The sequence below is a fragment of the Drosophila miranda genome, chromosome 4 (assembly GCF_003369915.1).
Source record: "Drosophila miranda strain MSH22 chromosome 4, D.miranda_PacBio2.1, whole genome shotgun sequence".
NCBI lineage: Eukaryota > Metazoa > Arthropoda > Insecta > Diptera > Drosophilidae > Drosophila > Drosophila miranda.
Window position 1 is genome coordinate 8786541 of NC_046677.1, and position 13772 is coordinate 8800312.

At 42.6% G+C, this 13772-nt stretch overlaps 1 protein-coding gene across 1 annotated transcript; it reads right to left on the reverse strand.

Moving 5' to 3' along the window:
* Window positions 1-926: 926 nt before the first annotated feature.
* On the reverse strand, window positions 927-5184 carry LOC108163683 (GATA zinc finger domain-containing protein 10). Its single transcript, XM_017299108.2, is given in 1 exon segment — window positions 927-5184. A coding segment is annotated over 1 exon segment (2403 nt). The 5' UTR covers window positions 4229-5184; the 3' UTR covers window positions 927-1825.
* Window positions 5185-13772: the final 8588 nt, after the last annotated feature.

Consider the following 13772-nt stretch of genomic DNA (forward strand, 5'->3'; position numbering starts at 1 on the left):
TGCACATAATAAATAAATTGTGTTGTAGCCAAAATGTTGTTTGTTTTTTGCTCGTGCCCGTGCCCGTGCCCGAGCCCGCTCTGCTTTGCTTTGCTCTGAATTTGTAATTTTCATTAATAATACATATCATAATTTTTTACGAGGCCCAGATGTGTGTTGTGTGCTTGGGCCAGGCCAGCATAAATTAGCCATATTAAGTGGATATTATGGATGGCTATAGGCTGAGGGTCGAGTGATTGGACAATCTCCATATAGTTGTATATCCCTGTGCAATTGTGCTCTAACCTTGCCCCGAGAGAGAGAGTGCAGAGCGGTGCCGTGATTATGGGAATTAGCATCGGGCGGTGCGGTACAAAGCTACCGCTTCCGGTCACGAAAAAAATCCCCACAGCTAATCATTGACAAAATGCACTTTAGAATAAATATTGAAATGTCAGGCGTAGTTACGAGTAGATTAGATACCTGCAGATGACACGAACGATATCATATACATTGTGGATGATTGCTGGGAGTCGGACTACCACCCATAGAGAGGGATATATGTATATATAGGTTTTTTCTCAGGGGTATATTCTTTCAGGTATTTCGTTCTAATTTGTCAAGGCTTGTGCTAAATGGCTTTCATTAAACTTTATATTTATTTTGTCTTTCTGACAATGCGTGAATTTGACAAACGACCATTGTCTAGAGAATTCCGCATCTGACGCAACCCCCCTCATAAAAGCTCAAAACTGGATTATAAAAACCATCCAAAACCGAAACCGAAACCCAAACGGTAGCATTTCAACCTGCATATCGACATTTTGAGTGCAACATATGTGTTCCAAGTTTTAGTGTTTCCCGACGGCGTTTAGGCCAAAGACCGAAATCATAAGTAAAAAAATAATAAAAAAATGGGTTTTAATTTTTTTGTAAAGATTTTTCTTTTATTTGTTTTTTTCTGAATTTTTTGTTGGGTTTTTTGTTTTGTTTTTGTTATTATTTCCAGGTGCTTGGCAATGTTTGTTTGTTGCTTAATTTGTTGTCTCTGGGTCTTGTTGTTGCCTAGCTGCACGTTGTTGCACGTTTCTTGCTTTTCTTTTACTAAATTTTCTTTAGGTTTTCTCTAACAGTAGATTTTTGCCTTCATTTTCATTTTGTTTTTTTAATAATAATAATAATTTTGTTGCTGGTTTTATTACAATTATAATTATGTTTGTCTCGTGTCTTGTATTTTTCTTGTAAGCATAATTAATAATTAAATTGTTTATATAATAGATAATAATTATAATTACTTAATGCATAAGAGAATTTATAAAATAGAATGTGTTTGTTTTTTTGACATTATTTTCTTTGAAATATTTTCATTTTCCTCTTTTTTTGTTTGTGTATAGGTTTTTCTTTTCTTTATTTTTAGTTTTTATTAAATCTTCTTCTGGGTCTTCTTCCGTTCGGTGATTTTCCTGCAAAACGCACACATTTAATGTTTTCTAAGAAAGTTTTTTTTTACAGAAAGAAAAGGTTTAACTCAAAAAGTTTTGTGGAAAGATTTCTCTGCGTCTTTTTTGAGTAATTTGCAACAATTTATTTGTATCACACAATTGTCGTCGGGCGGTCTTGAAAGCGAAAGAAAACCCCGATTCGAGAACAGAAGGGGAATGGAATGCCGTGTCATGGAATGTAGAATCTTCCTATTGTAGGGGGATACAACAGTGCGTATGCTTCATTTTAATTACTATTCTTTAAATTCTAATCATTTACTTATATATTTCCTTGGAATTTTCTCCTTAAAACTAAAGCTAAAATGTGTTTTTGTGTGTGTGTTTTAGTTAATATTTTCAATAATTTACAATGTGGAGATATCCAAGAGCCCGGCGGCACTGGCAACAACTGCCGCCTCATGCCCAGGATGATGATAGTGATGGTAGAGCTGATGCTGCTGCTGCTGCTGATAATGCTGCTGCTGCTGCTGATGTTGCTGCTGTTGCTGCTGCTGTTGCTGCTGCTGCTGCTGCTGGTAGTGGAGATGCTGATGATGGTGCTGCTGCTCCTCCAGATGTTGCTGCTGTTGGTGCATGTCCAGCATGCTGGCGGCCGTGAAAACATTGGAAGCAGACGAACCGGCAACGGCTGCCGCTACAGAAGCAGCCACTGCGGCAGCTGCCGACGAGGAGGTGGAGGAGGATGATACCGAACCCGACACCGATCCGGATCCAGAAATGGAAACGGTGGAGCCGGAGCCAGAACCAGAGGCAGAGGCAGAGACAGAGGCAGAGGATAGCTGATAAGCGGCGGCAGCAATGGCAGCGGCCGCCAAGGCGGGTGAATGCGCGGCCGCATGGCCACTGGAATGCGCCGAGGAGCGGCCACCCGACGACCCAGAACCGGACGCAGTGGGACTGGGCCGTCCGTTCAGCAACTGTTGATGCTGCTGCTGTTGCTGCTGCTGCTGTTGTGCCGCCGACGGCATATAGACACCCGACAGCGGCAGCGGTGGCGGCGAAACGCTCACAGTTGAGGCTGCTGCTCCATAGGCGCTGGCCATTTCTCACATATGTGCCAGCGGCGCCATCGCTCGCAGGGATTGCTGGTGCAGGTGTTGTTGCTGTTGCTGCTGTTGCTGCTGCTGGTGCTGCTGGTGTTGTTGCTGGACCTGTTGGTGCACTTGATGCACCTGGTGCTGGTGCATCGCCGCGTGCTGCTGCTGCAGATCGGGCGAGTCAGTCTGGTAGTGCAGCAGATGACGCTGCTCATCCGGCAGATGGTACATGTTCATCAGATGATTCAGCTCCCCTCCGGCGCCGGCCGCCGCTGCTGCTGCTGCTGCTGCCGCTGCTGATGTGGCGGACACGTACTCCCGCTTCATGATGTGATTGTTGTTGTTGTTATTGTTGTTGTTGAGCGCTATGGCACTGGGACTGGGGGACACCGGCTCCGACTTGATGCTCGAATCGCTGGGACTATGGCTCTGGCAGGACACTTGACCGCCGCCGCCGCCTCCTCCGCCATAGGGCTGGGGCGAGGCGGGTTGCTGTTGGAGACTGCTCGATCCGTACGGGGACGGGGAGCCCGGCTGCTGGAGGCTGCCGCCGTATGGCGAGGTCTGGCCACCCGACACCGTGCCGTACATCGCATACCCGTTGTTGTACATGTGGCCCATGTCGTACCGCTGGGCGTAGTGCTGGCCCATGTACGAGTTCTGGTAGGCAGCCGCTCCGGCGGGATCCGCATGCATCATGTAACCGTTGGGCATATACCCGTTGGGGGCATTCATCTGGTACATGTCCTGGCGGGCCTGTTGGGCCGTTGCCGCCGCCGCCGCTGCTGCGGCCGCCGCCGATGGTACCGACTGGTTCTGCGATTGACTCTGGACGCGGGTGGGCGTGACTGGGTCGCCGGCTCCCCCTGGTCCCCCCACCGTCTGACCGGGCATCAGGCCACCCATCGGGTACTTCTCCTTGGTCTTGGTCAGAGTTTTGGTCTTGCGACGTGGACGATACTTATAGTCCGGATGTTCCTTCATATGCACCGCTCGCAGGCGCTTCGCCTCGTCGATGAACGGCCGCTTCTCGGCCTCGGAGAGGTCCTTCCATTGGGCTCCCAGCCGCTTCGAGATCTCCGAGTTGTGCATCTTTGGATTATCGGAGGCCATCTTCCGGCGCTGGCCACGTGACCACACCATAAAGGCATTCATCGGCCGCTTCACACGATCCGCGTGCGCCTGATTCTTGTTGGCCGTGGCGCTGTTGTTGTTGTTGTTGTTACTGCCACCACCGGTCATGCTGCTCAAAGCGGATCCGGCGGCCATGTGCGTGGGATGCTGCTGCTGCTGGGAATGCTGCTGCTGCTGCTGCTGCTGCTGGTGGCTCACGGGCGAGGTCATGTGATGGCTACCAATGCTGCTCTGGGTGGGACTCAGTTCGCTGGAGCTGTGCAGCGGAGAGCTCTGCTGCTGCTGTTGTTGTTGTTGCTGTTGCCCCACCTGCGTCCCGTTGAGGGTATTGGCCATGCTGGTCTGCAGCGAGCTGAGGGGACTCTGGCTGGCTGCAATATGGGCGCTCATGTGGTGGTGATGGTGGTTATGGTGACTCAGCTGCGAGTGGGTGAGATGCGACTGGCCGAGGTTCATTAGAGGCGCCAGCGCCGAGTAGGGCGAGGCGGCATGGCCGTGCAGAGCGGCACTGGTGTGATGCGGCGGCATTGTGGCATGCAGCAGGCTGCCCTTCATATCCGATTCCATGGTCAGCATGTTGTTAGAGGGGAATGTGTTTCGATCGATCCGCTTTGCTTAGAGTCTCTTTTGGTCCTAGGTCGGGATGCTGCTAATCATCCGCGTTGAAGTTGTAGATACTAGATACTTTTACTATGCTCCGATACTTGGTTGTTTCTTTCTATATAGTAGATATCCAGCAAATACTCGTACGTTTTGTTTTTAGGATTTTTTGAACATTTTCTTGGAAACCATGTTGCACTTGTGTTACTATATATTTTTTTAGTATCTTTTTCTAAAGTGTTTTTCTTGCATAACAATTTTTGCGAATATATCTTTGTATTTCTAAGATATTTTCTTCTTTATTTTTGGCAGCCGACACTTTTCTCCCTCGTTTTTCTCTTTGGAGCGTTTCGAATGGCGTTTTTTTTGTTTTCTTTCGTTTCCACAGTCACAAATTTCTATTTCTTTTTCTATTTGGTTTTCGATCTCTCGCTCGAATAAAAAACACTTGAAATTCGTTTGTTAAAAACCGTCGCGGAACGGAACTAAATGTGTATGAGTTTTGTGTGCCGCCTCAAAATGTTGTAGCTTTCGTAAGGCGATTTTTGTTGTTATTTTCGCGTTGTCCAGGAAAAAATACCTCCACACTATGCGGAATTGAGCACCTTTCTGTTTCTCCGTCAAATGTGGACGGCGTCGAAACCTGTTCGAGGTGCGTTCTACGTTGATTTCGGGCCACACGTTTTTTTTTTGTATTTTTTTGGGCCTGAATAATGTTGCTGAGATGACGAGGCACGAACAACTGCTGGCGGGGCCCCGACGAGGAGGCGGTAACGAGCCGAAACGAAAACGAGAAACCGAAACGAAGCGGGGCTCAAAGCTGCCGTGTACTATCGTATCGTACGTACTGTATCGTGTCGTGTCGTTGCCGTGTGTTGCGTGCGCGCGTGTGCTGACGACAGCGAATACGAGAGTCGAATGAGAGACTGAATGTCGCTGGTGGCTCGAGCAAGCGGCTGTCGCCGTCGAGACAGGGTGGCTGCTAAAAACGGGTCTCTGCATCTGTGTATTGTGTGCATGTGTGTCGGCATGTGCAAACCAGTTAAGTGGAGACGGGGCTGCCACCACGGCAGCCAGAGCGAGACAACCATAGTGTTTCGTATGGCACGACTGCTAATAAATCAAATAAACGCATTTCTTCTCCGTCTCTCTCTCGGCTCTCGGGCTCTTGGCTCTCGTATCTGCCTGTGTTCCGTGTGTGTGTGCTTGCATGTGTGCGGGGCTGCAGCTGTATGCCTGGGTTGGATTTTGCGCAGCCTGACACACCAATCAACGAGGCGTGCGAGTGGCTCAGCCATATATAATGGCATCTCACTCTCTACAGCTATATATCGATCCGTGTTGCGCCTTCAGCTGTGGCTGCTCTGGCCGTGTGTTGCCATAAAAATGTCGTCGTCTTCCGCTGTGTATCTGCGGGTTTATGGCAAGCGCTGTTGCCGCACTTCACGCTCGCTTCAAACTCTAGAGGAATTTCGCTATAGCCCCCCCCCTTTACCCCCTCCCACCCGCTGAACAAAGTTCGCTCATATAAATTTTAGCTTTAAATATGGCCGACAGAAAAGTCCATGTCCCGGGTACAGAGAATGAGGAGCCCGGGGCCGCAGTGTTTGCGGCGTGTTTGCCGTTAGAGCGCATCTCACGCGCATAGTTTTTTCATCTTATACATATATATACATACATATATTTTTTTGGGGCTTTTGGTTTTTTGCCTGTCTATACAAATACTTATAGTACATACATACATACATATGTATACTTACATATGTATATGTATATGGATATGTACACATGTATTTTTTTCATTCTTTTCCAGGATCTTCTGCAGTAGTTCTTCTTATTAACCTAATGGGTTTTCGTCAAGGTAGCAGCTAAATAAATGTATAGGCAGGCAGGATGGATGGAAAAAAGAAATGTATTAAGCGAGTGCTGTGCTGCAAGTGCATTGCAGTAACTACTAGATACGAATGTATCTATGTATCTCTGGCATGTGCCGCTTGTGTGTGTGTCTTTGATGCGGTCTGGCATCCTCGCATATCTATCACATGAGCAAAAAAGGTCTTGCCATTGTCTTAACCCGTCGTCACCCTCTGCCGCATGCCCCTTCCTCTCTTTCTCTTCCACAGGTGTTTCATTCAACCTTCCTCATCCACGTCGTCGATTAATGCATATTCTGGTAGTAGAGTACCTTTCTTTCTGTTTCTGTTGCTGCTGCTGTTTCCGTTATCCGCCTCCCACCCCTTGGTTGGGGGCTCATGAGTAACTTTTGGTTTTCGTTTTTGTTCAGTTTTCATTAGCGCAAAGTGATTGGATTCCAGTTCTGGTGTTTTCACAGTATCCCATACCGCACTACTCACTGGTTTTTAAAGGTTTCGAGAATCACAAAAGAACTAGAGCACACAGCCATCGATATGGCTAACGGATTGATTGCACATTTCACTTGAGGGACAACAGAAACAAAAAGTCAACCTTAAAGTATGTCACATTGAAACAGAATTTAAATACTAATTTGGGAAGAAATTCCATTTGATTTATATATAAATCTATACAAAAAAGTCTTTTTTATATGGCCCATATTAAATCTAAATATAAAACCGTTTAAATTAAATATAAATTTGTAGGATATATGTATATCTTATATTTATATCAAAATTCAATACATATTCTTAAAATTAAAATGATGTTTTGTTTTTGTTTTACATATTTCAAGTTGAAAATAATACAACAATTAATGAAGGGTGTAAAGGCGTTCGGTTACCTTAATTTAAATTTAAATATCTGCAAGTTAAACTTTCCTTTCTTATACAAATTGAGCCCCTTTTTGCCTCATCGTCCACAAATTTGCCTTTAGAAAATTATTCACGAATCGATTTCTCGTCGTTTCCCGCATCGTCATCTCGCACAAACACTTGAAGCGAGCTACTAACCCATAAAACAGTGTACTCATACATAAGCATATTTACATACATGTACCAAACAGCAGAATAAGTCAATATGTGAATGTGGGGCTCGTCTGCTTAATGAATTTATGGCCAATTGCAAATCATTTGACAATGAACGAAAAACACACAACAAGGAACAATAATACAGCCAGAAGCAGCAGCAGCAGCATCAAACAATGCAAAAACCTGCCCCAAAAACTGACCTACAACAAAAATTGGGCAACAGCAACAACAATAGCAAATCTTAACCACAAAAACTTGGCCAAAGAAAAGGAAAAAGTCAAAGTCGATGCCTGATGCTGATGGCATTGTGCATACAATATAATGCCAAATACAAACACACACACAAACAACGAAAAAAAAAATACAATTCTTGTTTCATTATCAATGTACTTGTTCCTGTTTTTATTGTTGGTGTTTTTCGTATAATGGAATTTTAAAGGCAGGGGAGTACTGACTGTTGCTCTCTCTTCAGAAAGCCATTCCATTCGCCATTCATTTGAAAATGGGAAAAAAAAAAACCAAAAAAAGTGAACCGAAAACTGAACCAGACGCAGAAGCAGACCCAGACTCGAGACTCAGACTCGGGATTCAGACTCAGAGACGAGTAGACACTCAGACGGCTTTTGTTGTTGGTCTGGCTTTAGTAGTATTTGTTTGTGTTTAATGTTTGACGTTTGAGCGTGCTGGGCGCGTGTGAATGAAAAGGAAGCTCACTCACTCACGAATACACTCACAGACATTCACATAGTACAACCATTGCCATAGAGTCATAGAGAGCCATATAGCCATACAAAAAACAAAGTCAAGGTCATTGTAAAGAGTTTTAATTGTTCATACACAAAAAACCACTCACACGCACACACACACACCCAACAATGGGCGGGAGAGCATTACACAAACAAACATTCGTACATAATAAAAGAAATAAAAACGCAACAGCAACAATGGACAATGGCAAAAAAGGCAACCAGCAGCAGCAGCAACCAGAGGAGAAGCAGCAGCAGCCCCGTGCCGGCAACAAACACTTCCCACTTCCACTTCCACCATTTCCACTTCCACAATAAAAGACAGAATTGGCAAGTCAACAAGTCGAACCTCAAACAACAACAACAAAAATCTGAACAATCCGGACGATATCTGCATATAGTACGGGTAGCGGTAGTAGTAGTGGGTCCCTCTATCAGAGATACGGTATTTATCATTCAAATGTTTTGCTGAAGAAATACTCGCACTTAAGTGGTATTCTATTTGAAGACAGGTATATCTTGCATACATAAAGTTTTATCTTCTTATTCTGAATATTTTATGCTTGCGTTTAATTTCTAAAACTACTCAAACTGTTTACTCGCAATAGCTTAAAGATAAATAGCTCTTAAAAAACAGCTGTTTTCAAAAAATATAGTATGTTTAATGTGTGTGTCCTAAAAACAAAGAAATATCAAAAAATATATTTTATTATTTCACCAATACATTTGCATTTTTAAATTTTACTTTAAGGCGTGAAAACGTAAAACAACTTAAATAACTTAGATCACTGCAAAATGAATGAAAATAGATATTTTATAAATTTTTTGCTGAAACAAAGCCCAGTGCCCTTATTATTTTAATAAATATAAATAAATATACATTTTAATAATGCGATATAATATATAACATATAATAATAATAATAATATAATAATAACATATAATTAAATTATTAAGTAGATCTCTGTATATATTAGGTATGTATGTATATCCTTCTGTGGAATAGCAGACCTTCTCATAGGATGTGCTTGGATGTTTTTTATTTCATGTTGCAATTCACTTGTTGGAATTTTAATGCAAAGTAATAAAGACCATATGTAGAGCCGATTCCTGCTTTACATTAAAGACAGATGAATTTCAATGTTCAATGTTTCAATGTTAAAAAAAAAATACTAGAATTGCAGAATTCATTTATTTTGCGATTCGAAATTAGAGCAATAGCAAAATAAATAAATTCTACAAGTTCTAGTATATCTTTTGCGATCTGTCTTTTGGGATAAATTTAATTTTTTTTGACTATTTTAGTATTTCACCATTTCTAAAAATATATAATGAAATATATAATAGAAACATGACTTAAGTTGTTCAGAGAAAATACTAGAATCTATTTTATATGCGCTTCGAAACTATCTACGAAATTGATAAAAGGTTTTTTTCTGTTCGTTTACAAGTACGTATAACTTTGGATGACTTTTAAAATCTTTAATATTTTAAAAATATATAATATTCAATCAAATTAATAGAATATTTGCTTTTTTTATATGCAGAAATAGCTTAGTATTGCTTGAGTTTACCATGCTCTCTACTTATTTATTTTGCCTATTTACTTACAAAAATATTTACTAGATCCGATTCCACATTTAGTTTGGCTAAAGCCTTAAAGATAATCTATTTCTAATGCCAGGAAAATGATTTCTATAGCTGAATTTTAGGAACTATATTTTTTAGAGTATCTGCTATAAATTTATTGGTCAGATTATAGATTTTTTGATCGATATTCCAGACCCAAAATCAAAGTAATGTTTGGTTAAATTCATTTCTTTTGTTGCATACTTTTTTCCTGCCAACTTTTAGGCCAGACCTTCACTCACTTCCGTTGTGTGCGTGTGTGTGTGTGTGTTGACTCTAAGCTCAAATCTCAAACGGTCCCTAAATGTTTTGCTCTTGCAACTTTTGCCGGCAACTGTTTTACGAGTTTATCCGTTTAACAACGCCCAAAAAACAAGCAAACAAAAAAAGGAAAAATCTGCAAACACTCTGAGGCTGCAGAGAGCACAGAACAGAGCAGAAAGCCAGGTCGAGAACAAAAAAGTGCAGAAAAAATTACGTATACGACCCGTCTCGACACTTGTAGACGAACCCACACACACGCAGCCAGGAGAGACAGACAGAGTGAGAGGGACAGAGAGAGAGCGAAGTAGAGATGGCTATACAGGCACAGACACAGACACAGACGCTATTCAGACTTATTCATTTTACACATTCATTTCCTCATTCAATTCGCAATTGTATACGAAATTTCAATTGTTTGTTGAATGTATTATGTGCGTTTTGCTGTATGCTGTGTGGCTTCTGCCAGGGAACGTACTCTCTCTCGTACTGCATACTACTGTGGTGGCCCTCTTGCCACATGATGTTGATGATGATGATGACGTTGTTGAAAATTGCATTCCATGGCAAAGTTCAGTTCAGTTTCAGTCGACGAGCGTGTGTGTGGCAACAGGTTGCTTCTGTCTAGCTTTTGAAATTTTTGCCACAAGGGAGACAAAGAACAAATGGATCTGGTGGATAGGGCGGATAGGGTGAGTGTGAGTGCCGCCGCTACTAGTTCTCTATACATATACATATATATGGGTATGTGTATCCTGATTGCATGATGATGATAAGCGCGAAGTTGTGGCCATTGAAATTGTGAACGTGTTGATGAGTATAGCCATTCATTCATTCATTCACTCATTCAGTCAGTCAGCCAGGCAGTCATTCACTTGCCTTGATTGTTGAGGCTCTCTCTATTCTATTCTGGCTGAAAGTGAAAGTCGGTTCGAGGTCGGCTTGTATGCCCTGTATGGGTTGGTTGGAACAATCAAATGGCATTAGTTTTTGGGCTCTGAACTTGATGCAGGACCCGAACAATAGTGAGCGAGAGAGGAAGGTTCTTTTATCGATTTTATGTGGTCAGGGAGATTCAGAGAGAACCAGACTCAGAGAGAGAGACAGAGACGGGGCGGCTGCCTGCCCCACATTCATATTGCCATAGGGACGACACGACGACGACGATGCCCCAAAAGAGTTGAAAAGTGAAAGATGCAAATAATAGCCAAGCGAATGCTCTCTCGCTCTCTCCTTCGCTCTCTTGCCTTCTGTCTCTTTTTCTAGGTCTCTCTCTCTGTGTCTCTGTCTCTGTCACACGCCCTTACAATAAAGGAGTCTCCAAACGCAGACGGGGCGTGTTTCTCACAGCCAACAAGCAGGCGAACAAAGAGCTAAAGATATTATATCTTATTGTTATTCTGTATTATTTTTGTGTCATTGAACTTATTTTGCCATGAAAGAAAAACGTGAGTAAGGCCGCCGCCGACTGAATATGAATGGCAGGGAATGGGTAGGGAGGGAATGTGGAGGGTGGGGAGTGGAAGGAAGAATCATTATCAATCAGAAGAATGCAATTGTTTTTTGGTTGTTACATTTTCTTTTTTTTTTGCCATTATTTTTTTATTATATTATATTATTATTATAGTACAATTAATATTTTAATTATTATTTATTGAAATAAATACTATTAAAATTTAGTCGTTCCCGAAAGTATTACTTGGAGCTTATTATATTTATTTTATTTCTTGTTTGAGCGCATGACACTTGCCACATACATATGATGTACACATATACATATATGTCGATTTTCATCAGAACAAAATCGAATTTGATTAGCTTCATATTAACGCTGAATTTAGTGTTTTTCTGTGGTTCTATCGTGGAATTTTTTTTCTTCAAAGCAGCCACTCACATAGTACCCTCAGACCACTCACATTATAATTGAATGCATCCCAAGATCCCGTCACTCTTAGTCAGCAAGAGGTACATATGTACTTATACTTATAACGTGCGCCTTCAGCTGCCACCGCAACTGCTCATTTAATAAAACTAATCAGCGAGTCGACAACTTGTACAGTGGCTGTGTGACAGACAGTAGAAAAAATAAAAGACATACAAAATGTGATATAAAACTGTAGTAAGATGGAAAATGAAAATCGCTCTGACAATCGCCATATTGCCCATTTAGATGGCCGGGCGGGCGGATACAACCAATTGAGTGAGACGATGACGGACTGGCAAAGTTCTTTGTTCATCTGGGACTGGTACTGGGGCGTAATTTATCGCATCATTATCAACCTCATGGATGTCGCTAGGTCCTATTGGCGGTTCCGCACAAATTGCAGCCATTTAATTCAATTTAAATAAATTTAAAATGCGATCAACTATAGTTGAGAGCATCTCTGGACATTACTCCTCTCTTATTTCCTCTCTCATGTGGTCTGCTTTTGATTGTCGCAATTGGAAGAAAGTATATGCTTGTATAGGAGGTGCAAGCGGTTGATCGAAGAAGCTTTTCAAGGGTGTGAATCATTGTGAATATTCACGCCCCAAAATTAGACGGAAGAGTCTTACTGGGAGAGAGCTAGACACGAGAGTCTACTGATGCTGATAAAAAATATGCTATGATAATAAATAAAATAGAGTGTAAAATTACAATTATAAATACTAAAATATATAAAATAAATGTAAGTTAAATGTAAAGTAAATGTATCGTGGGGATGTGCATAGAATAAAATAGATAAAATATAAATAAATTAAATGAGTTCGCATATGTCTTACCAATTGCTGTGATAATCCCCGTAATCCATCGAATCGCCATTCTGCGATTCAAACTTACATTCAACTCCTTGACAAGATCCTCTTTCCTGGAACAAAGTCCGGTTAAACAGCCAAGTGACAAATCGGTGACTTTCAAGACACAAACCCAACTCCAGAGTGAAGCCAGACCGGTGTCTGTTGAGGGTCTGTTGAGTTGTTTGGCTCTGCTGCCTTGTCGAAAGCGTCGAAACTTCTTCTTGGGCCAAACTGGTAGGCAAACACAACAGGCCACGGCATCCAAGTAGGACCGGGATCTAGCGCTTCGCTTCGGGCGTGAATAAATGAAGTTTGCAAATTGCACCACGCCTGACCACCACCGAAAAAGCTATAGCTATAGGCAGTAGGCAGTATCGGGTCCAGTGGTAGTCGCAGTTGCACTGCAATCCACATTACGAATGCAAAACTTTGTCCTCATTACTTGGGAGCGAGAGCGAGAGACGCTACTGGGAAGGCTGAGAGGCTGGGTAGAGACTGGGAAGTTGGGAAGCTGCCCCTGGGTTAAGGCGTTGCTCTAGTCCAAGTTATGGCGTCTGTCAAAGTCGTTTCGCATGCAAAAAGTTGTCGCCGTCGTCATCGCATTGTCCGGTCCAAGTTCTCGGCAAGCCCCGGCAGCCTCGGCAGCTGTAGAGAGAGAGAGAGAGAGAGAGAGACAGGCATCTGAAGGACAACGAGAATGATGACGACAACATCTGCATTGGGTCGTGGTCCCCTCTCCATCCTGGGCCTTTCCCAGAGAGTCCAGGCCCAGGTCCAGTCCAGTCCAGCAGCTGTCAGCTCGTCTAACAAGTGTCACAGCAAGTTTTTTGCTGGACACTGAACTGCTCTGCTGGACAGGGCCCAGTCCTCGGACACCACCAGTCTCTTCGGGTGTCTCTGCGAGAGAGTTTTTTTGTGAAAGATTATAATCTGCAAACAGTTGTCATCCCAAGTTTGAGTTTGAGTTTTTGCAAATATTCGTATTCCAGGCTGCTGTTGCCGGAGGCTGCTTTTCCTTTTGCTGATTAAATGATTTAAGGTCAGTTGGATTTTGTTTGGTCTTCTACTTACTTAATTCTTACTCGTAATTCATGAATAATTAGTTCTTTCATTCCTTGATCTAATTGTTTCTGTATCGAAGCGTAAACTCAACAAAAGGAAAAT